Source organism: Mastigoproctus giganteus, chromosome 6, assembly GCF_048544385.1.
Source record: "Mastigoproctus giganteus isolate SK-2022 chromosome 6, ASM4854438v1, whole genome shotgun sequence".
NCBI lineage: Eukaryota > Metazoa > Arthropoda > Arachnida > Uropygi > Thelyphonidae > Mastigoproctus > Mastigoproctus giganteus.
The window spans coordinates 219,961,273-219,985,097 of NC_143580.1; the positions used below are offsets into that span (position 1 = coordinate 219,961,273).

The window sequence follows — 23,825 nt, forward strand, 5'->3', positions numbered from 1 at the left end:
GTCTAAGCGCGTCCGCTCACCTCGAATGCCAACCTCGAACTGTTGCCTGCTCTCTCTCTCTCTCTCTCTCTTTATTCTTCTCACTCCGATCTATTGCCTCGAACTGTTGCCTGCTCTCTCTCTCTCTCTCTCTCTCTCTCTCTCTCTCTCTCTCTCTTTATTCTTCTCACTCCGATCTATTTGCTCTTTTCATTCTATTTTATTTCTATAATTCTTCTCTTTTCATTATTCTCTTTCCATTCCCTCTCTTCTTTTTCTAATTATTTGTCATTTCTCTCCTCTTCTCTTTCTCTCCATCTTTTTTTACCTCTCTCTCTCTCTCTCTCTCTCTCTCTCTCTCTCTCTCTCTCTCTCTCTCTTCTCTTTTCATTCTTCTCTTTCCCTTCCCTCTCTTCTTTTTCTAATTATTTGTCATTTCTCTCCTCTTCTCTTTCTCTCCATCTTTTTTTACCTCTCTCTCTCTCTCTCTCTCTCTCTCTCTTCTCTTTTCATTCTTCTCATTTCTCTCTGTTTTCTATTTATTCCTATCCCACTTGTTCAAATTTTCTTTCCTCCTCATTATTCTCTCTTTATTTCCTCTCTTATTTTTCTAATTTTCTCTTTTTCTTTCCTCGTTTCTAATTTTATTTCTCTCTGTGCCTTATTTTTCTAATTTTCACTCTTCTTTTTCAATTTATCTCTCTTTTGTTATCCATTCTCTCTCTCTTCTCTTCACTCTCTCTTTTCCCTTTCCCTCTCCCTTGGTTTCGGTCTTATTTTCGCGCTTATTTTTCGATTTCTGTCTTCTTATTCTCTAATTCTCTCTTCCAATTCTCTCTCCTTTTAGTTTTTCTCCCTTTTTCCCTTTCAATATTCTTTTTTCTGTTACTGTTCTCTTTCAATATCTGTCTTTTCTTTCTGTTTCTTTCTTTCTCTCCCTTAACTCTTCATTTGTCCCTCCATTCTGTTCCAACATATCTTCATTTTTCTATATTCTCTATATTCTTCTTCTGTCTCTTTTGTTCCTCTTTCCCCTTCCCCAGCTTTTGTTTCTTTCTCTTTCTTTATTTCTCTCCTTTTAACTTGACTTTCTTAATTTTCTTTCTTTCACTTCACTCTCAGTCCCTCTTTTCTGTCACTTTACTCTTCTTTCTCTTCTCTCATTTCCCTTCTCTCTCTCTCTCTCTCTCTCTCTCTTCTTTATCTTTCTTCACTCTCTTCTGTTTCTCTAATTTCTCTTGCTCTGTTTTTTGACTCTTCTCACTCTCCACTTTTTCTCTGATTTCTCTTCCTTTCTTTTTTTTTTCTATCTTCTCTTGCTCTCTCTCCCTCACATCACCAAATTTCTTTCTTTTGTTTCTTTTTTTCTCTTTCTCTTACTATATTCTATTTCTCTCTTCTCCTCTCTTTCACTTCTGTCTCTTCTTTCACTCAATCTTTTTCTCTTTAGTTTTCTCTCTCTCAACCTCTCTTATGTTTCTTTCTCTCTTTTACTTCATCTTTTTTTTAGTCTTTTATGTACTTCACTAACCCTTCTCTCTTAATCCCTATTTTCAGTCACTTATTTCCCTTCTCTCTCACTCTCTTCTATATCTTTCCTCACTCTCTTCTATTTCTCTCATTTCTCTTCCTCTCTTTTTTGACTCTCCTCACTCTCCACTCTTTCTCTGATTTCTCTTCCTTTCTTTTTTTTTCTATCTTCTCTTGCTCTCTCTCCCTCACATCACCAAATTTCTTTCTTTTGTTTCTTTTTTTCTCTGTCTCTTACTATATTCTATTTCTCTCTTCTCTCTTTCACTTCTCTCTTCTTTCACTTATTATTTTTTCTCTCTCTCAACCTCTTATGTTTCTTTCTCTCTTTTGCGCCATCTTTTTTTAGTCTTTTGTGTACTTCACTAACTCGTAATCCCTTTTTTCAGTCACTTATTTCCCTTCTTTTGTTTCTTTCTTCTGTTTCATTTCTCTTCCTCTCTTTTTTCGTCTCCCCTACTCTCCACTGTTTCTATCATTTCTCTTCTTTACTTTTTTCCTCTCTCTTCTCTATCTCTCTCACTATCACCCAATTTCTTTTGTTTCTTTTTCTCTCTCTCTCTTACTATCTTCTATTTCTCTCTTCTTTCTTTCTCTTCTGTCTCTTCTTTCACTCGTGATCTTTTTCTCTTTTATGATTTCTCTCTCTCTTACTATCTTCTATTTCTCTCTTCTTTCACTCGTGATCTTTTTTCTCTTTTATGTTTTCTCTCTCTCTCTCAGCCTCTCCCTTATGTTTCTCAGTTCTGCTCTCTCTCTTTCTTTTAGTCTTTTGTTTCTTTCTCTAATTCCTCTTCCTCTCTCTTCTCTTGCTCTTTCTCTCATTATCACCCAATTTCTTTCCTTTCTTTTTCTCTCTCTCTTACTATCTAATATTTCTCTCTTCTTCTTTCTCTTCTGTCTCTTCTTTCACTCGTGATCTTTTTCTCTTTTATGTTTCTCTCTCTCTCTCTCTCTCTCTCTCTCAGCCTCTCCTTTATGTTTCTTTCTCACTTCTGCTCTCTCTTTCTTTCATTCTTTTATCTATTTCAGTAACCCTTCTCTCTTAATTCCTAATTTCTGTCACTTTTCCCTTCTCTCTCACCCTCTTCTGTTTCTTTCTCTAATTTCTCTTGCTCTCTCTCTCTCTCTCTCATTATCACCCAGTTTTTCTTCTTCTCTCTTACTATCTTCTATTTTTCTCTTCTCTTTTCTTTCATTCGAATCATTTACTCTTTTATATTTGCTCTCTGCCAACCTCACTCATGTTTCTTTCTGTCTTCTGATCTTTCTTTCAGTCTTTCATCTCTTTCTTCTTTCCCCTCTATTTTCTCTCTTCTATTCTTGTTTTCTCTTCCCATTTCTTTTTCATTCTATCTTCCCCTCTCATTCTTCTTATCCTGCTTTATGTTTCCTCTCTTCCATCTGCTCATTCCACCCCCCCTCTCTCTCCCTCTCTCTCTCTCTTTTCTGGTGCATCCGAACCATTATCTAAGCGCTTTCAGAGACAGAGAGAGAGAGAGAGAATGGCACTCCCTCCAGGCCAAGTGCCTTGTTGTCTGCTACAAGTATCGCATCTCCACAATTGTTATGACTAGATTAACATTGATGTAATAGATGCACAGGTGAAGAGAGGTTGGAAGATGAGGCGCTCTCATGCACTATGCATTCCATTCTCGCTTCATCCTCTAAAGTAGTACTCCTACACGAACTACAATGGAGTTGTTTGGTATGCAATCTACGAGCTCCCCCTTTCCTCTTCGTACGCTTCGAATTTCCAAAGAACTATCAACCAAATAACACCTTGTCAATGCATTGTAAAGCCTTCTCCTTTGCTGCTTAGGTAATTTCGTATCGATCTGGAAGATTCTTTATGCAACAGTAATTCTCAATTGTCAGAAATATTACGTTTTCCTACTCTGGGCCTTCTATTATTTATACAATTGCATCGAAGCGGATGTTAAGGAACGCATCTGCTGTTGAGCCCCCTCCAGGAACGCAGCTACGGATGAGATGTGACCTCAAACATTCACTCTTACTACGTTAAATATTTGAACATTCAAATTATTTCGATTATCAGATTTCGTGGTTTATTGATAATTATGATAATAATTGGACACATTCAGAGTCTTTCATTCAAAGATCTCAGAATTTACAAACAAATTCAAAACAAAATAAATCAGCATAAATTAAATATTTATTCTACTGAGTGACATGCCTTATAGAGGCACACTTTCCACAGAATAAATTACAACAAACAGAACAGCTAATAACATCATCAGCTTCAAAACACAGATAACATCATGATCAGCTTCAAAACACATGCTTAAAAAACATCATCAGCTACAACAATTATTTTTAGGCCACCAGAATAATTAAATTCATCTGTCATGCTGTGTGTCTGTAAATTGCGTGTGTTCTATGGTCGATTTGTCTGTCTGTTTTGCTGGACGAAAAACTCTACTTTCTTGGGAAAAAACCTTGCTCTCAAAGCCTGAGGCCGACTAACTCAGCCATGGAGTGAAAATCACCAGCTACAAAACACAAACTTAAAAACATCGCCAGTTTCAAAAGGCAGAGTCAGCAACATCATCTACTTCAAAAAACCGAAGACGTACGAGCATAATCAGCTTCAAAACAAGCACAGCGACTTTATCAACTTCAAAACACAGAGAGCAACATCACCAGCTTCAAAACAAAGACTTATCAACGTCACAGCTTCAGAACACGGACTTGATGAGCAACATCATGAGCTTCAAATCACATACTTAACAATATCATCAGCGTCAAAACACAGACAACAACATGATCAGCTTCAAAACACAAGCTTAACAGCATGATCAGCTTAAAAACACAGATTTAAAACATCATCAGCTTCAAAGCACAGACTTGCACACATCAGCTCAACATCCAGGCTTAACAGCATGATTAGCTTCAAAACAGATTTAACAGCATCATTCAAAACACAGACTTAGCAGCATCATCAACTTCAAAACACAGACTCGGCAACATTGTCAGCTTCAAAACACCACAGGCAGCAACATCATTAGGTTTAAAACACAGGCCTAAGAGCATAATCAACTTCAGAACACAGACTTAACAACAAGATCATCTTCAAAACTCAGACAATAATATCACCAGCTTCAAAACACACACTTTACAACGTCATCAGATTCAAAACACAGACTTGACAACGTCATCAGATTCAAAACACAGACAGCAACATCTTCAGTTTCAACACAGGCTTAACAACATGATCAGCTTCAAAACACAGACTTCATGACATCGTTGTTCAAAACACAGATTTAGTAACATCATCACCATCTTATTCAATCATTCATCACCATCAATATAAATTCAAGTTACGCGGGGAAATGTTTAGATTGGACTGCAGGAAGTTTTATTTTAGCCAGCGAGTTATAAATTACTGGAATAAGTTGCCTTCATGGGTGGTAGAGGCCGACAGTTTGGGGAAATTCAAAGGTCATCTGGATAGTACTTTCGGGTAAGGGAAGCGCATAGGATGATAGGATTAATTTGCTTTTTATTTAATTTTTAATTTCATTTTATTATTTTTATTTATTTATTTAATTTTTGTTTTTATCATTGTTTTGTTCGGATTTTTTTTTTTTTTTTTTGGCTGGTGCAGCATAAGCCATAGGCTTTCTTGCACCATACGGCCGTTACTAATACTACTACTAATACTAATCTTCGAAATACAGACTTAGTAACATCATCAGATTCGAAACACGCACGCACACACACACACACACACACACACACACACACACACACACACACACACACACACACACACACACACACACACACACACACACACACACACACACACTAGCATAAATTGCTAATAGCATGATCAGCTTCAAAACACAGGCTTAAAAAACATCGTCATCTTCAAAACACACTCAGCAACATCATCAGCTTCAAAACACAGACTTAGCAACATCATCAGATTCAACACACAAAATTAACATTAACACCTTCAACACACAGGCTTAACAGCATGACCAGCTTCAAAGCTCAGACTTAGCGACATCTCATCTTCAAAACACAAATTTAGCAACATCATCAGCTTCAAAACACAGACTTAACGACATCATCATCTTCAAGACACACTCAGCAACATCATCAGAATCAAAACACACACTTAACAACGCCATAAGCTTCAAAACAGGCTTAAAAAATATCATCGGCTTCAAAACACAGGCTTAACAGCATGATCAGCTTCAAAACTCAGACTTAGCGATATCTCATCTTCCCAACACAGATTTAGCAACATCATCAACTCCAGAACACACACTTAACAACAACGTTTTCTTCCATAAATTATCTTTCTGTCAATCCTAAGGCGCGAGATTAAGAGAAAATTACTGCACGCAGAATGAAAAATAATGGACTCCATTACAACTCGGCTGTTGGAAGAAAAATTTTTGCTGCCATCTGTGAAAATAGGCATCGTGAAAAGTAACGACCCCAATGTGCCAGGCTGAGTAATTAGTGGATTATCGAGAAAGATGGGCTGTGAGGAGAGCTAACTGATACCAAGATTATCTGCCTCGTGGTAGGCGTTCTATTCGCTTCACTTAATACTGTCACAGTTTGTCAATGAAGGAGAATTTTCGCCTTTAGCTTCGAGTGTGTAGTTAGCAATTGATGTCCTCCTTGTGAAGGTGTAAATGGCTTCCCATTACTTATTTCTAAAACCAGAGTCCCTAAAAGAAATTCATTGCAGAAGTTGAACTGAATCGAGCATGCTGGTGGAAAGAGACTTCCACTCACTCTCTCGCACTCTCTTACTCCGTCTACCACGGATTAAGGAAAATATGGTCTTTTCCTTAATCTATGGTACCAAATATATTACGATTAATAACATGTAACTCCTGTTTTCACCAATGAATTGTGGTTGGTTGAGACTCAACTAGAGCACTTCAATACGAGGGGAGTTCAAAAAAAGGTTTGTATTCACCAGACGTAGTTGTGCAAGAAGATATGTTGTTCTGTTTGGCAACCTTTTTTCCTTTTTTTGGAAATCTTTATGGCAATCACAAAAATTTTGGTTTCAATCTGAAATCTCTTTTTTTTTATTTGCAATGGATAAATTGAATGCAGATCAGTGATTTGGTTCCTATTTCTGCAAGAGAAAACACGCAAGCAATCCATGAAGAAATGGTCGCTGTTTATTGCCTAAGTTACAGTTGTTGCATATTGGTATAAACAATGGAAATGTGGAAGAATCACAGTGTATCATGAAGAAATCCCTGGATGCCCAGCAACTGTTGCAATGGAAGAGAGTGTTGCAAAAAATGGAGACATGAATTCTGGAAAATCGCTGTATTGGCTTCAACGAACTAGCTGAAGAGCTCCAAATTATTGATAGCGTTTTTGTGTTTTCACTTTTTTAAGAAAGTCCCTATAGGATTTAAGTCTGTTGACTTTGCTAGACGTTTTAAATTCCTTTCCAATTCGTCGCGTTTCTCCTGCCAGTTTAAAACAGCACATGCCCTGTGAACTGTAATTTGCCTTCCTGGAGGAATACAGGAATATTGAAATCACGAGTTTTCCTTAAATGTTCAGAAAAAGGGAAAACCTGATAATCCAAAATATTGGTATGGCTAGTCTCATTTATCTTTATTGTTAATTCAAGTAGGGAACCCCTTCATAATATTTATAGCATCCCCAAAAGCACCACATTTTTTATCAATCGGATATGATCTGTTTGTACATCCTCGAATTCACCCATACCAAACCTGACTTCGAACATCCAGAGGTTCAACAAGACTATCTACACTATCTTGGTGTTCATGGAAGTGCTAGAAATCTCAAACCCTTCTGTAAAAGCAGCACGCTCATTTATAGCACAGCGTTTTACTGATTTTCTACTGATGTTAGTACCATTAGGATAGTAAAATTTAAATTCTTTTTAAAATTTCAATCCAGGGCAGTAAATTTTAAATCCAGGATAAAAAATTTAAATCCAAGATAATAAGTTTTAATCTACAATAGTAAAATTTTAAATACAGGACAGTAAAATATTTAAATCCACGATAATGAACTTTACATTCTTCGTAAAATTTAAATCCACGATAATGAACTTTACATTCTTCGTAAAATTTAAATCCAGGATAGTAAGTTTTAAATCCAGGATTTGAATTTGAAATCCAGGATAATAAACTATAAATTCTTTGTAAAATTTAAATCCAGGATAGTGTTTTAAATCCAGAATGGTAAAATTTTAAATCAAGGACAGTAAAATTTAAATCCAAGATAGCAAAAATTAAATCCAGGATAGTAAAAAATTTAATCCAGTACAGTAAATTTTAAATCCAGGATAGTAAAATTTAAATCCAGTAGGGTAAATTTTAAATCCAGGATATTAAGTTTTAAATTCAGGATATAATATTTAAATCAGAACAGTAAATTTTAAATCCAGGATAATAAACTATAATTGCTTTGTAAAATTTAAATCCAGGTTAGTAAGTTTTAAATCCAGAATAGTAAAATTTTAAATCAAGGGTAGTAAAATTTAAATCCAGGATAATAATGAACGTTTTTTGTTTTAATTTTTACATTTAGGTTTTAATATTTAATGTTTTTTTAAAGTTAAATTTATGATCATCAGCATAACCCTGAAACTTTTAAGTTTTTGGGGGTCCATGAGTCACCCTTGTTACAGACATAGAAGGACTACAATCTAAAAATTGGGTTCGAAAGATCGTTCTACAAAGGAATATAGAATTTCTCAAATATAATTCTAAATAAAAAATTAATTAAATTTTATTATATGCTCGAATTTAGAATTTATAATCAAAATGATGCTCATATACAGAAATTAAACAAAGAAACAGAATTTGAACTAAGTATGGTGTTCTGTCCATCTCTTATTGAGTATTAGAAATATATTCTTTAAGAAATTAAGTAATCAGGTGTTGCTGAATGATTCCCGCGATGATCTTTCTCTTATGCAACTTGAGTTCCACTAAATCTGGAATGAAGGACCAGTTTCAATTTAAAAGCATGCATTGTATCGAATTCCGCACTGAAAAATGACAAGGATCCTATTGGTAACTCTTTATCCACGCTATTAATTCTTAAAACCACCCTGGTCCATTAGAGTATCTAAATTACCGAGTCAATAAGAGAAAATTGCTTTATCAAACGACTTCCACGTTCCATGAATGGAATTTGAAGGGAAGATGATTATTGAAGTGTTTTTATTAGAATGGAAATGACGCGGGTCTCGATACATTACTAAAAATAGCCCTTGGTGAGAATTGGTGTGTTGGAACAGCTGGAGTTGAGTCATAAAAGACATTTACAATGCATTCAAAATTGTAACAAAATTCTCCTGCCAAGTCGGTCCCTTTTTTGTCGAATTTCGCATTTAAAAATCTTTAAAGCATTTCTTTTGAGTCGAATAAAACATGGAAATTCCATCTTAAGATTGATAATGCTTCTTTCGTTTTGAAATTCAATCGCCGTACTTCGACATACCTCTTAACCAATTATATTCCACGAAATTTTAGCCAGCGTTCGAATAAAAAGGACCACGAACTACAAAATCTAAAATTTACAACTGGGAAAGTAAAAGTTTGTCCATTTTAAAACAACTTCCATGGGAACGCAACTGAACACCTTTTTGTATTTTTACCGATGGAAGGTTTTATTTGCATCAACAGAGTACCTGAGATCTTCAGTCAATCCACACTCGGCCCAGAATTTTTCACTGCAGCCAGCCCAGTCAGAACCTTCTCTAAGAAACAAAATCTATTAAAGATATTTTGTCTAAAACAGATGGAAGCCTGTTTCAACAATCGAACACCCGCTGGCTGAAGACAATCTTCTGCACATCTATCCTGCAGCCATCCTTCTTCAACTTCAATTTAATCCCCTCATGTGTGTAATCTCGGCAAGTGGAAGAATGCCTTCAATATTCAGCTTACTCAATGCATTCATGTCCTTAAACACCTCAATCAAATTTCCTCCAGGTGCCTGGTCTCCAGACATTACAATTTGTAAAACTGAAGCCTTTCGAGGTAAAAGCACCCTTTTGTTCCCTTCACACTCTGGTTGCCCTTCTCTGCATCCATTCCAGCAGATCAACATCCTTCCTATAGCGAGGCCTCCAGACGTACATAGTACTCAAGATGCGACTTAACCACGGCTTTGTACAAAGGGATAATCACCTCCTGATCTCTCCTAGCAAAGTTCCTGTATATCATTGACAAAGGCTTATGAGGTGTTCTGGTAGCATGTCTGCACTGCTCAGAGAATTGCATGTCTGACTGCACAATCACCCCCTGATCTTTTTCATTCTCCATCTCCCTGAGTGTGGTACCACACAGTTGGTACTCTGGGATTATTGCTACCTATGTGCAATACCTTGCATTTGCCAATATTAAACTTTAACTGCCATTTCTCAGCCCAACTACCAATTTGATCTTGTTGCAGTACCTTACCTTGATTACTATCATTAACCACCTTGCCAACCTTCATACCATCTGCAAACGTAGACATTAAACCTTCATCGGTATCAATGATAAATATTAAAAACAACAATGGACCCACCAATGAAACCTGGGGAGCTCCATTAACTACAGTATTCCAAGAAGAGCGGTGCCCATTGATAACCACTGAGATAGAATGAGAGTGGAAGGATAAGAAGGAAAGAGAAAGAGTGGGAAAAGAAGGGACACACAGAGAGAAGGATGTAGTAGAAATACGGGAGTAAAAAGAAAGACAGTGAAGAAATAGAAGAGAAAAAGAGTGGGAAAAAAGAGAAAGGATTGAGATCAGGAGAAGTTTTAGAGAAAGTGTAATAATCAATGATGGAGAAAGAAAAACAGAGAGAAGAAAGAAAGAGAGAAAGATAGAATAAAAAGGGAAAGAAAGAATGTGAATGAAAGAAAGATTATGGGAGAGAATACAATGAGAAATATAAAGGGAAGAGAAAGAGCGAGAGACAGAGAGAAAGTGGAAGAAAAGGAGAGGACAAGAGAGACAGTGGAAGAAAGAGAAGGAAAGAGAGTGGGAAAAGTGGAAAGAGAGAAGGAAAGAGGCAGAAGAAATATGAGAAAAAAAGAGGCAGAATAATTATGGAAGAAAAAGAGGCAGAAGAAATATGGGAGAAAAAGACAGACAGTCGAAATATAGGAAGAGAGAAAAGAGTGAGTGGGACAAACAGGCGAAGATTGAGGGAAAGTGTGATAATGATGGAGAAAGAAATACAGAGAGAATAAAGAAAGAGGGAGAAAGGAGAAAGAAATACAGAGAGAATAAATAAAGAGAGAGAAAGGAGAAAGAAAAACAGTGAAGAGATGGAGCAAGAAGACATAAAACCAAAGAGAAGAAAGAAAGAGAAAGAAATAAAAGAGAGATTAAAAAAAGAAAGTGAATGAAGAAAAAGAATATTGAGAGAGAAAGGGGGAAGACAAGAAGAAATACAAAGGGGAAAGGGAAGAAGGGGTAGGGGAGAAAAAGAGAGAGAAATAAAAAGGAAGAGGGCGAAAGAAAGTAGAAGAAAGAGAGTGAATGAAAGCGAAACAGGGCAGGAGGAAGAGTATTGAAAGTGATATAGAAGAGAGAGAGAGTGGGAAAAAGAGAAAGGTAGTAGGACTAACAGGCGGAGATCGGAAGAAAGTGTGATAAAGCGTGATGGAGAAAGAGAAGAGATGAAAGCGAGAAATACAAAGAGAATAGAGTAATAAAACAGAGCGAAAACGAAAGTGGGAGAAATAAAGGAGAAGAGGGTGGGAAAGAAGAGAGAAAAGAAAGAAAGAACGAAAGTGGGAGAAATGAAATGAGGAGGATGAAAGAGAGTGGGAGACAGACAAGGAAAAATATCAGGAGAATATCAAAATACAGATAATAGGAATATTAGAAGGAGAAGAGAAAGGAGTGATGGAGAAAGAGAAAAGAGAGATAGAGAAAAAGAATGAAAGAAAGTTTGAGAGGGGTATCCACCTTTTATAGAGGGGTATCTTATTTTTGTACGAGTAACAAATTATCCTTCCTCGCGTATTCAAACCTCAGTGGCTGTTCTCCATATTCATTCCCCAGGTGGCGCTGTGTTCGTCATTCCAAAAGATATGTCCGCGTTACCGCCTAATTACTTTTGGCTTTTTTTACCGACTTTCTACACCATAAGCGGACGTTGGCATTTATTCATTCGTTCTCTCTTCTGTCTGGCCCTCAACAAATATGTACTGCGTTCGACTTCGGTTTGGAAACTGTTTCAATCCGTTCATCAACGCTTACTTTTCCAATTAGTTTTTCTCTCTCTTTTTTTTTTTTTACTTTCTATTATCTGGAATGGCGTTGCGCGATGGCTCGCTTTCCGATCATTCGTTGGCGTAAAATAATTACGGACGTCGTTAATTATTGTCGTAGCGATGACGGAAATCAGCCGCGTGTCACTTGGTTCAATTTTATCGGCGGGGATCTGCGTCCGAGAGTGCGTTGTGTCCGCGTACGAGGGAAAAGTGTTCGCGGTGCTCGTCCGCCGGTAAAGGGGACGAATATTCGCGCGCGGGCGATTCTAATCAATAAACGCCGTGTAATAATTATCGGAGGAAGATGCGGACGAATTTGCCTAATAATGTCGCGTTTAGTTTCCGAATTAGGCACTGTTACCATCTCTCTATCCTTCCGCGGTGTCAACGGCGAACGTATACATCGGCGGACCATTCTTAATCCAATTACGTCGTCTGCTGTGTGGTCAGCTGTTTCCACGTGCACAAACACGAGCGGACACAAGTGGGCAGACGACAAGAAATTATTGGCGATGATGTAAGAGGGTGCGGATGTCTCACACCATCCCTAATCGCTTTTCTACAGACATTCTCTGCTCCATTAAGCTGTGCGCCTCCTTCTTTTATCTCCCTCTCTCTCTCTCTCCATATGTTTTGCTCTTTCTTGTCTTACTCTCTTCTCTTTCTGTGTTTTTAATTTCTCTTCTTTTGTATAATTTTCTCTCTTACCCTCAATCTGTCTTTTATTTTTTCTCTGTCTCATGTCTTCTCTTTCTGCATATGTTTCTTTTGTTCTTTCTCTCCCTTCTTTCCAACTAATGTCTCTTTCATTCGTCTCTTTTATGGTTTCTTCTTGTCTTTGTTTTCTTTCTCTTTATTCCGATCTCGTTTTCTTTTTCTCATGTTTTTGTCGCTCTTTTAAGTTTTCACCCTTAATTTTATTCTCTTTTGCTTTTATCTCTCCCAACTATATTTTCTTACTTCCTTTATCTCTTTCTCTCTTTTTTCTATCTTTTCCTCGTTTATCCTCTTCTCTCTTCTCCTCCTTTCTCCTTTCCTCCTTCCTCTTATTCTCTCTCCATATATTGTGTTTCTTTTCTTATCCTATCTTCTATTCTCTTTTTTACTGCGCATGTGTCTTCTGTCCATTTCTTTCTCCTTTTCTGCTTTTCTTCCTCTACTTTTATCGCTTTCCTCTTTTTTATCTGTCTTTTTTCATATCTTCCTTTATTCTATTCTTTCCCTCTCGCTCTCTCTCTCTGTTTATCTATCTGTTCTTCCTTTCTTTCCGCTTTGTCTCTCTCTCTCTCTCTCTGTTTCATCTTTTCCTCCTTCATTCTATTCTCTTTTTATATTTTCTTCCTTCATTCTATTCTCTTTTTATATTTTCTTCCTTTATTCGATTCTCTCTCTCTCTCTCTCTCTCTCTCTCTCTCTGTATTCATCAATTTTTCTTTCCTCTCTTTCCTCCTTTTCTCTGACTCTTTTTTCTTTTTCTCCTTTATTTGGCTCTCTCTCTTTCTGTTTATCTTTCTTTTGTTCTTCCTTTCTTTCTTTCCGATTTTGCTCTATGTATCTTTTTCTCCTTCATTTTACTCTCTCTCTCTGTTTATCTATTTTTTTCTTTTTTTCCCTTTTCTCTATCTCTTTTTTTTACTCCTTTATTCTATTTTTCTCTTTCTGTCTATCTTTCCATTGTTCTGTCTGTCCCTTTTTTATCTTTAACTTCTTTATTCTATTCTCTGTCTCTCTCTGTATTTATCTATTTATCTTTCCTCTTTTTCCTCCTTTTCCTTGTCTACTTTTTCTTTTCCTCCTTCATTTGGCTCGCGTTCTCTCTCGCTATCCCTCCACACGTCGTGTTTCTCTTTTCATCCACTTTTCTATTCTCTTTTTCTCTGTGTGTCTCTCAATGTCTCCTGGACCACTCTCATTTTCTCAAATGGCATCAACGATGGGTCAGATGGCATGATGTCAAAATTTGCTGATGACGTGAAGATTGGTAGAGTCATTAATGATCAGTGTGAAGCAGCCCTCCTTCACGATGACTTGAACAGACTTCAAAGATGGTAAGAGAAGTGACATCTATGTTTTAATGCTGCTAAATGCAAAGTCTTACACTTGGGGAACACCAACCCACAAATAAATTAAACACTTTGTGAGGTTGATTTGAATTAAAAACAGTGGAGTAGGAAAGGGATCTGGGAGTTCCAATATGGGCAGATCTGAAGTTTATTGAACACTATAAACAGCCAACCAGGAATGGTGTCCTGTCCATTGTTTATCGAACATTATCCTATAGGGACCGAAAGGCCATAATTCCACTGCAATTGTAAGACCACATTTGGAGTTCAAGTATGGAGAACTCATCTTAAAAAAGACATTCAGCTCCTTGAAAGAGTCCAAAGATGGGTAATTCTCAGGTGAGGTTGGAGTGTGTCAGCGCGTAGGAAAGACACGCTATCGAAGTAAGTTGTAGGGTGTCTGAATGGTGTACATGGAGGATGGTGTGAAAAGTACTCAGGTATTATTGAGCTAAGTATTTGCACATCCCAAGAGGTGGTTGTAACAATCTTTCTCTTCCGCCTGGTGGTGAGTTCTGCAACTATTATTTTTTTTCCAGTAAGGGTTTGAGGCGTATCCCTCGCTAACTAATTTCCCGCGAATCCTTTAAGCTGTTTCAAGATGGCAAATGCAATCAAAACTACGCGGCTTAAGAAACTCGGAGCAAATAGGGAAACAACACAATCAGAAGTGGCCCCGGGGTGCTTTTCTGTACCACGAGGTTGTGTACTCCGCGTCCATTATGAAAATGTTCCAGCGCTTAGTTTACTACGCACTTCGCCAACCCATTACCGCCTTCATTAAGACAATGGATTTTTCTGCTAAGTGAAGTTCTACTTTAATGAAATCCAAGATCAAGTAAGGAGACGCAGACGCTTACTCAGCGATTCTTATGAAATTCGGTGGCGCCCCCTCTCGTTGTGTCGTTTTTAGAATCACGGCAAATTGCTTTAATGGCCTCAGAGGCCACTAAACTGGAGGGAGAAGACCAGTTTATTGGCTTCAAGTTTTTTCGAGCAGTTGGAGATGAAATCAGCTCTTTCCCGGGTTTAGAGCACTTGCTGTAAGTCTAACGGTTGTTATGGAGACCAAAAAAAGCTTTACTTTCGATTTATAATACATACATTATCCTACCAAAAGTATTGAAACAACTATCTGATTGCATGGTTCGTTGAATCATGCAAGGCGAGACTGCTGATTGCGGTTATTGATGTTTGGCTTATGCTCCACCGGTCTTCCAATAAAACCGAGCCAGTGGAGTTCGATACATAGTGCCTTCATACAAATTTCAACCCTGTTAAGGCCTTAAACTCCTGGTTGATATTTTCAACATTCTGTGGCACCAAATTAATTGCTTCTGTTCAAATAGGAGGCAATTTAAAGGCTGCTGCTTAAACTGGAATGTCTTATTCAGGCTTTCGACTGTTCACTCCACAAAAGACCAAAGGTATTCAGTTATTCGGAACCGGACTTTGAACATATTGATACAAGGGCCCCCTCTTCAAAAGAACTGCCGAATTCTTAAACAGCATCATAAGAAACAGCTGTATTCATGGCTGCATCTATGGCAAGCAGCAGTCCAAGCTCAAACTATAAAAAGCAGGTCCATAACACCACATCTATTGGAAAAGATTTCTATTAAGAAATGGCTTGGGCTCGAATCTCGTCAATGGTGCTAGGAATTTTTATAGGTTTTTCACACCATGGCCCAGTTATTAGGTCTTACACTAAGGTAGCAAGCGGTCTTGAGATACTAACATGGAAATGTTTACTGATTATCATGATGTTTACAATTCTACCAACTGTGGTACCCATGAGGACCAAATACAGAGTGGTCCAAAATTAAATCCTTCATAAAAAGGCAATGCTCAAATTTCGTATTGGACTGCATTAATCGAATGAGTTTGTCTTTTACCAGTCTCAAGTAGCTTTCTCCATCCATGGCCAAAAAACATTTGGCAAACACCCATCTTCATCTGGGTCAGAGTGTGCACCACACTCTCTAAGTACGTACTTTTAATTGCAATTACTGTAAAAAATAAACCCAAAAGGGGGCAACTGTTTGATTTCTACTATTCCAAGAATCAGTTCTTTTATTGTCCTCTCCACACCGGATGGAAAAGACCCGAGTTCGAGTCCTGTCAATGATTTTAGGAATTTTAATGAGACTTTTTTCACAACGTGGCCAAGTTAGTCGGTCTCAGGCGAAGGTAGAATAGCTTTCTCTCCTGGGAATTCGGGTTTTTCATCCAGTTAACAGAAAATCGACCTCAGAAATAATATGGCCTTAGTTGCTGATGCTCCAAATGCTCTACAATAACAACAACAACAGTTCTTTTATTGGGCTGTTAACCGTTGAAAGGGTAAACGATTTCTAGAAGATCCAGGTGATAGCTGTCCTCCCCTATGATGCATATTAGTATTACGTAAATAAAAAGAGTTCCAATATATCGGTAAGCTCCCCCTGGCTATAAACATGTTCCAACATAATGCACAGCCGAAGTTTTCCTTGAGAATAATGACCCATGAGTGATCAGAAGAGGATAGAGAGTCTATTAATCTCTTCTTTCAGCTTCCAGTTTCTCCCAAATATCCATCTTTATTCTACCCATGCGCCATTAACCTCTTTAAGAATGTTCTGATACGAGTTCATCTCACTTTTAATTAGGAAGGCGTTCAAATTAAACTGTTTTTAGTTGGTGGCCATCATCAAAGAAATTCTGAAGTTTCTTTAATGAAGAGAAATTGCATTCTCTTTTCCCGTGGTGGTCTTCAATCCTGCGAAATGGATAACTCATCTGGTTGCGAATAGCCGAGTTCTATATCACGCTCTCTGTAGTCGGTGTGTGATGCTGATTGCACTTTTCCCAAGGCTCGTGTCTCAGCCACCGGTCCCACATCAATTCACGCTCCTAATTCACCTGGATTAGCGTTGCTATTAGTAATTAAAGGGGTCACCAGTGCGTGAAATTAGAGCCATTTGGGTTTTGTGCACGCCTCAGTAAGTGAGAAAAAGAGTGGTTATAATTACTGTTACCATCACACCAGATAAATATTGGAAACTATCCTTCGATCTAATCTCAATCTCTCTCTCAGTGCAAAAAAAAATACAATTTTCTAATAAGATGAGTTGGTGCATTGATAAATGGTGAGTTTCCTCGTGGAGGCTTTTAACCTCCACGTTATCAACCCCTATTGAGTAAGATCTCCCAGAAGTCATTAACAACATTCAAATATTTTAACAATGTCACATACAGCAGTCAATAGTTTGGAGAACAGGGATCCAGAGATGGAAAATATCTCACCAAAGAGAACATGGTTAGAATTCCCCAAAGAGTATACGGACCTACACTGGTCAACAAAATTAACAGAACACGTAGAAAGTGTGGTGTAATTCGTGCAGCTTGCAGTGATGCTGGACAAAATGTGGTATGGTGGTGTGCCAAAGAACAGGATGAAATGAGGACAGCAAGAAACTTCGGACAGATATAGGGGTTGTATAAGAATTACCAAAAAGGTCACATTGAGAAGTCGATACAAGTGCTCGTAAACCAAACTATGCAAGGAGGCCAGGCTTTTGCTGCACCCTATAAGGAAAAAGTAACCATATACAACTTATATCCACGCATATCATTCTCTTCCAACCACCAAACAGTACCAATTGAGTTCTCTCTTTAATTTTGCTAACCTCAACCACCCAGTGAGGAGTTGATCTCACCATTAACTTGTATAATGGAACTATAATCTTTTCCTGAGATGCAAAGGTACATTGATAAAACAAATCATTGATAAGACACCGTCCACTCCATACCGGGTGGAATAGACATTGTTTTTGTTGTTGGAGGTTTTATGGCGCAATGGCTTCTGAAGGCCATTATGCGCCAAACAGTGGTAGAACAAAAGACCTGAGTTCGAATCCCATCAATGACGCGAGCAATGTTTATGGGTCTTTTTGACAAGATAACTGAGTTAATCGATCTAAGGTAGAGTAGCGTGGTTTTTTCTCCCGGAAACTCAGGTTTTTCTTCCTTAAAACACCAAATCGACCACAGAACACACACAATTTACTAATTTTATACAACCCCATATTGCCCAAGTTGCTGATGCGCCTAAAAACTTAAAATAACTAACCAGCCTACATATGTGGCCGAGGTGGAGAGGATGGCCAAATTCAAGGAGTAGGATAGACGCTTTCTGACAAGGAGAATTTTCTTCTCTTTCTGGTATATGCAGAATAAGCTCACTTCCTTGGCTGATTATACCATTCGAATATTAATACTAATATTAATCTCAATACCTTCCAGTTGGCAACTTTCCATTTTGTATCAGTATGGTACGGGCATGCGTAGACGCGTGTGTTTGCTCGCTCTTCGTGGAAATTCTTCTTTGGAATAAGATGTTTACAAGGGACTTCCTCTTCCAAATGGTCCATATGCGAGCATTTCTCTTCTGAGATGCTTCAAGGAGCTATAGGATATCTGTTTAAGCTCATCACTCTAATCTCGTCTTCCAGTGCATAACTTCCATTTGTATACTAATAGAGTTTTATGCAAGTGAACATCTCGCTCTCTATGCTCTACTCACCAAACTGTTGGTAAAACGAGATCAATCCGTTCTGAATGTGTTCTCCCTACAGTATTTTTCCATGTAAGATTCACGATTTCTACCAGTCTTGATTCTTCGAAAAATTAAATGGTAAGAATGGACTTCCAGGATTCAATAAGCTGGACATTTAATTATTTCTAAATGACCTTAATAATCATAATGATTAAAAACTTCAGATTTCTGATTTTCAACTTTAAAAATATCCATTCCTTTACAGCTGGCTTTTGGTGCATTATTATGAGGATGGATTTACTTCGACTCAAAACATGAATGTCCTTACAAGAAAAAATTATTACAACTTGAAAGTTAACCCACCAGGATGCATTAAATTAAAGTAAGTCGAACTCAATATATTTAAATATACAATTTAATAAACTTAATCGGTCTAGAAAATTCTTTGGCGAATTCCAATGGATTGTTGTTGGGTTCTAGAAGCCTCAGGGACTAAGGTCATATTGCTGCGTGTATATTGTCTGTAAATTGGGTGAGGTCGATTTTCTGTTTCTGGATGAAAAACCCAAGTTTCTGCAAGGAGAAACCAGTCTAACCGCCTGAGACCGACTAACTCGGCCACGTTGTGAAAAAGTCCATAAAAGTTCCTCCAGCCATCAGTTGGATTCGAAATCAGGTCTTTTCCATGTGGTTTGGGCAGGACGGCGATCCTACCAACTGGAACCAATGAGGTTCCAAAATTGTTCTTCATCCATTGGACCTCCACGAGGTTCTGATGGGTGAAAGAAGAATTTGGTGATGACGTCCGATCTTCTGAAAATATAACGTTCTTCACTTAAAGTTTGTTTAAGAAATGTTTAAACTTGCTTAACTTTCAGGAGTTTCTTGGTACTCAACTCAAAACAACCACAAAAAGGTGAAATTCATACAAAAACCCTCAAATTTATATTTCCAATTAGAAAACTCTAGATTTTAATTACCTAAATCAACGTTAGTTTTGTTAAAGATAATTGGTCACTTAAGAAAACTTAGCAAAGTTCTTTACGAGTTGAAGAGCTAATGAGGGCAAAAATTAAGATTCTTTAATATCAACTTTTCCTTTGACTTTCTTTTTAGCTTTAAATACTGGGGTCGTTGGAAATAATGGAGAGATAAGAGAGACAAGACAGAAAATTAATCAAACCACAGAAAATTTCTAGCTTTTCCTTCCCCCCAAGTTAGTTGCTTATTGGAGTAAAGATTTTATTCGTTCCAACCCCCCCAACTGAGGGACTTTTATGATGTGCAGGTTAGTCTTCACAACATCGTAAATTATACTCGAATGGCACTAAGCTTCCTCCTTAGGATGCTGCCCAAGATGAAAAGTCATTAAACTTATAAGATGTACATTTAGATAGCATCTTATTCGCTTCCACTGGTAGTAAATAAAGCTTAAGGTTTCAGTGAGTTGCTTACTCTTTGGATATAAATCTTGGGCAATTTATCAGACGGGTCTGCCTAATTTTTGTTAGTAAAAGAAGTTTTGCTGAGGAAAGAAACACCATTAGTTATCGATACGTCTTCGACGTCAGTCTCGATTATTCGAACCCCGTTAATCCGAATCCCGCATAATCCCGGATCACCAAAATCAAAAAAAGAGGAAGTAATAACATTTTAAAATGCTCTTTTGATCATTTATAAAATATTTAAATTTTTGTTAAATTATAAATAAAACCCGCAATTTGATTAATTATAATCCAAGTTTCCTCAGTTTCCTCCATTTTCCTCTCTCTCAAACGACTGTGAACCGATAAATAAAATCGTTCCATACACCAAAGACGCTCTCCATAACAGAAGGTATTTATTTTTACAAAGATAGGTGGCGCTTTGGTATTTCCAGTTAGCCAGTTGCCATTCTTTTCAACACGCCTTGGAGAGGAAATAATCTATCGATCAATAAAATAATTTTGCATTCACACTGAGGAGGCGCCATCAGCGCCATCTAACGGTATCTTGTGGAAGATGCGATGTTGGCTTCCATCTACTATTTTATTATCCACCAACCACAAATTGTACATAAATGGATGTGATTTATTATTAAACTAAATTTTATGCGCTATAAAAGGGAAGATATTTTTTCTTCTCTTCGTCTCTTTGCTGAGAAAGTGTCTTTTTATTTTTGGGATTACTTTTCACCTCTCCTGTTCTGATTGATTTTTGGGAACACTATAACAGGGCCACTTTGATCACAGAAGTGCTTTTCAGAATGATTTGTTCTTGGACATGCCTCGATCAATACAGCTTTCAAGGACAGATGTTGGGCGGACATTACACTGCTTTAACGTGTTCAGACTCTTCCTGTTCGCCTTGGAACAGGAAATAGTTCCAGACCGGGTAAGCAATATCGGTGAGAAACCATCTATTTCTACTCTACCAATTTACTTTGTTTAGACTTGGGCAATTCCACTTTGTGGACTTTGGAGTGAAAGACAATTCGCATAAAAAAGTATTAAAAATGTAGACAGAAAACAACTGGATCCAATCACACCCAAAAATTGATTTATCTTCGTCCATCCTTGGGTCTAACTTAAATTTATATAATCGGTGTAATAGACTGAGAGTACATTTGATTAAATACAGGGACGGGCAAATAGGCTTCATCTAGAAATATTTTAGTTAGGGATTTGAAATTGGCTGGCAATTTCATCTTTCTCTAAGCAGCTGTCTTCTAGGGACATTTTTTGCGTCTATGGTTAACTCTTTCAGGAGTCTTTGTTTGCAATTCCTCACTTTGAGCAGAAAACCAGGTTTCCACTTCATTAAATTACTACCTCGTCATTCTGAAAGATGAGGACTCAATGGTTCCTTCATTTTAGAGAAGAGGAAGAAGTATGATATTTGGGACTATAAGGTGGATGCTGCAGATTTTCAAAGCCACATTTAATTGAAAAGTCCAATGTGAGAGCAGTCTAATGAGCAGGAGCATTGTTGGATAGGAGGCGATAGCTTTCTGCCTCTCTTAGCTTTCCCAGGAGGTTTTTGTAGTACTTCCCAGTGTTGCCTTTTAGTATTTTATAGGTGGACATTTGGGCAATAGACGTGTTCCAGTTCTAGAGGCTCCATACTGATGGTAAGAATTGGGTTAAGGTACGGTATGACGATCAATCCATGGATAACACGACTCTTTCATGTCCAGCATGATTTTAGAATACTTTTGTACTTTGTAGAGTCCATACCTGATGCCCTCGTGGGGAATTTGTGGGCCTTTTTCACAACGTGGCTGAATATTCGGTCTCAAGCGATGGTAGCATGGTCTTTTCTCCTGGAAACTTGGATTTCTCATCCAGCAAACATAAAATCGACCTCAGAACGCGCAATTTACAAACAATATGGCCATAATCGCTGATGCTCCCGAAGCCCTATCCTGATGTACCTAATAAGCTGACCACTTAGTGTATCTTCCTTCCAGGGCAAATTGCATCATGGATGATGGAATATGATCGATTCTGTAAAAGAGTTAAGGAGTAATATGTATCTACAAGTAATTTGATGATGTAATAAAGCATAAATAATCGCACGAGTGTTAAAAAATAAATTAACTATTAATTAACGTGATCCTGCATGCGTCTAAGGGGCGGCGTGTTATAAGTAGGCAGCACATTTCTTTCTGCCCGAGCTTTTCTTTCTCTTAGTGAGTTATTACCAAGGCAACGGGATTCAAGACATACAATAATAAAAGTTTTGTGAACATTTACTTCGCCCTACTATATCAAGGTAGCTGTAGGAGGGACGGCACAATGCATGGTGCAATTTCACGCACACTAGTGTGATCAAAGGTGTCTGGTAGGAGCAGAAGCATAATATTGTACACGCAAGTGGATGAAGTTCATTTATCCTTTGGTTGTGTCACATGATGTTTGGAAAGCGAAGGATAACACAAAAGGCATTCATTTTAGGCTATTTTTAAATATCTCCTACTGTAAATAAACATGCAGAGAGGAGTTAAAAGTGGTGGAAGCAATTTAATAGATGGAGCATGCGCGGTTATGATGATACTATAGCAGAGGTAGACAAAGGGTGACACCATTTAAGGGTAGAGTACAAATTGAAGTATGTAATTCAAATCCTTTTATTTATTTATATAATTTTAATGAGAATTTATTTTTCATCAAAAATTGCGACCTCCCGGTAGATTGCGATCTTCAATTCGTAAACTATAGATATAAATCTCGAACTGTGTGAATCGAATGTTTTTGAGTACAATCATGCTTGCACATGATTGTATTCAAATCATGGTAGGGCAGTGCATACATTTCCACCTGCTTCTTCAGAAAATATACAGTAGTGGGCCAAAAAATTATGACCACCTACCTAAAAGCGTGTTCGGCTGCCTTTTCCTGTGATCCCCGTTTGCACTCCGCGTGACATCGACTATATGAGACCATGGAAGGTGTCCTCACATATCGTGGACCAGCTGGACGGAAGGACGTCCCAAAATTTGTCAGCATGGGAGGCACTGTCTTGAACTGGCGAATGCTGCATTCCACTGAATCCTACAAATTTTAGATGGGACTGATGTCGGGGTTACAATTTCACACCCCTAAAAGGTCGCGCGTAGGATTTGTGGATGTATTCTTGGTACCTTTGCGCAGTTACGGTGCCCATATCAAAAACATGAAGAGGAGTTCGACCATTGACACCGCCTTCACAGTAAGTGTCCCTTTCTCTGACGTTGTAGGAATGGTACTACATTCCTCGTTGTCTCCAGATGAAATAACCTCTGGAATATATTTGTTGGCTAAAACGACTCATCAGAGAATAGAACTGCACCCCATTTGCCATGCTCCAAATCACGTGATTACGGTACCATTCTCGACGAGCTCGCAGTGGTTTGGGGTTAATGGAATACAAACCACTGGCTTCCTTGCATAGATTCCACTTGAGTTGAGCCTTCTTAACACAGCCCCGTTGGAAATGGTTTCACCTGTGGCTGCAGCAACCTCAAGAGACAGTTGATGACATTCCATCTTGCTGTTAGAGCCAGATAATGGTCAGTTCTGGTGCAACCTTGGCCAACTCTTCCTGTAATGGTTCCTGCATCTTGAACCTGCTTCCATAGTGCTAAGACGGCACTGCGTGACACATTAAGCGAACGTGTCACCTACATCTGCGAATGCCCAGCGTCAAGTTGTCCAACGGCCCGCCATCTCAAAGAGTCATCCTGAGTACTGAAGATGTGGCTGTGAGCAAGCCAAAAAACGGGAATGAAGTGATGTGGTCGCAACCTGTGTCTTTATAGGCATGAATAATTTGCATAATGTGCGTTCTGTAAGGTGGTAGATCGATTTCTATTGGATACTCGAAATTTGCATGCCAGGATGACTATTATATCAAATATCTTCCTTCAGCAATACTGTTGGACAACATTCATGAAAGGCTTTGTTCTATTAATTTTGTCGCGCAGTGTAT

The 23,825-nt window shown here is 38.0% G+C and overlaps 1 protein-coding gene across 4 annotated transcripts in view; it reads left to right on the forward strand.

The window, feature by feature from the left end:
* The window catches only part of LOC150085001 (muscarinic acetylcholine receptor DM1-like), a 181,659-nt gene that overhangs the window by 128,837 nt on the left and 28,997 nt on the right, over nucleotides 1–23,825 (forward strand). For 2 of the 4 annotated variants that reach the window (XM_090375706.1, XM_090375707.1), the window contains exon 3: nucleotides 18,643–18,759. The exons of 1 other annotated variant lie outside the window; for it this stretch is intronic. In XM_090375706.1, the coding sequence (XP_090231832.1) occupies nucleotides 18,643–18,759 (117 nt within the window). Of the gene's footprint in view, nucleotides 1–18,642; nucleotides 18,760–23,825 lie in introns of those variants that run through there. One more of the 4 variants, XM_090375704.1, reaches the window with a different exon arrangement.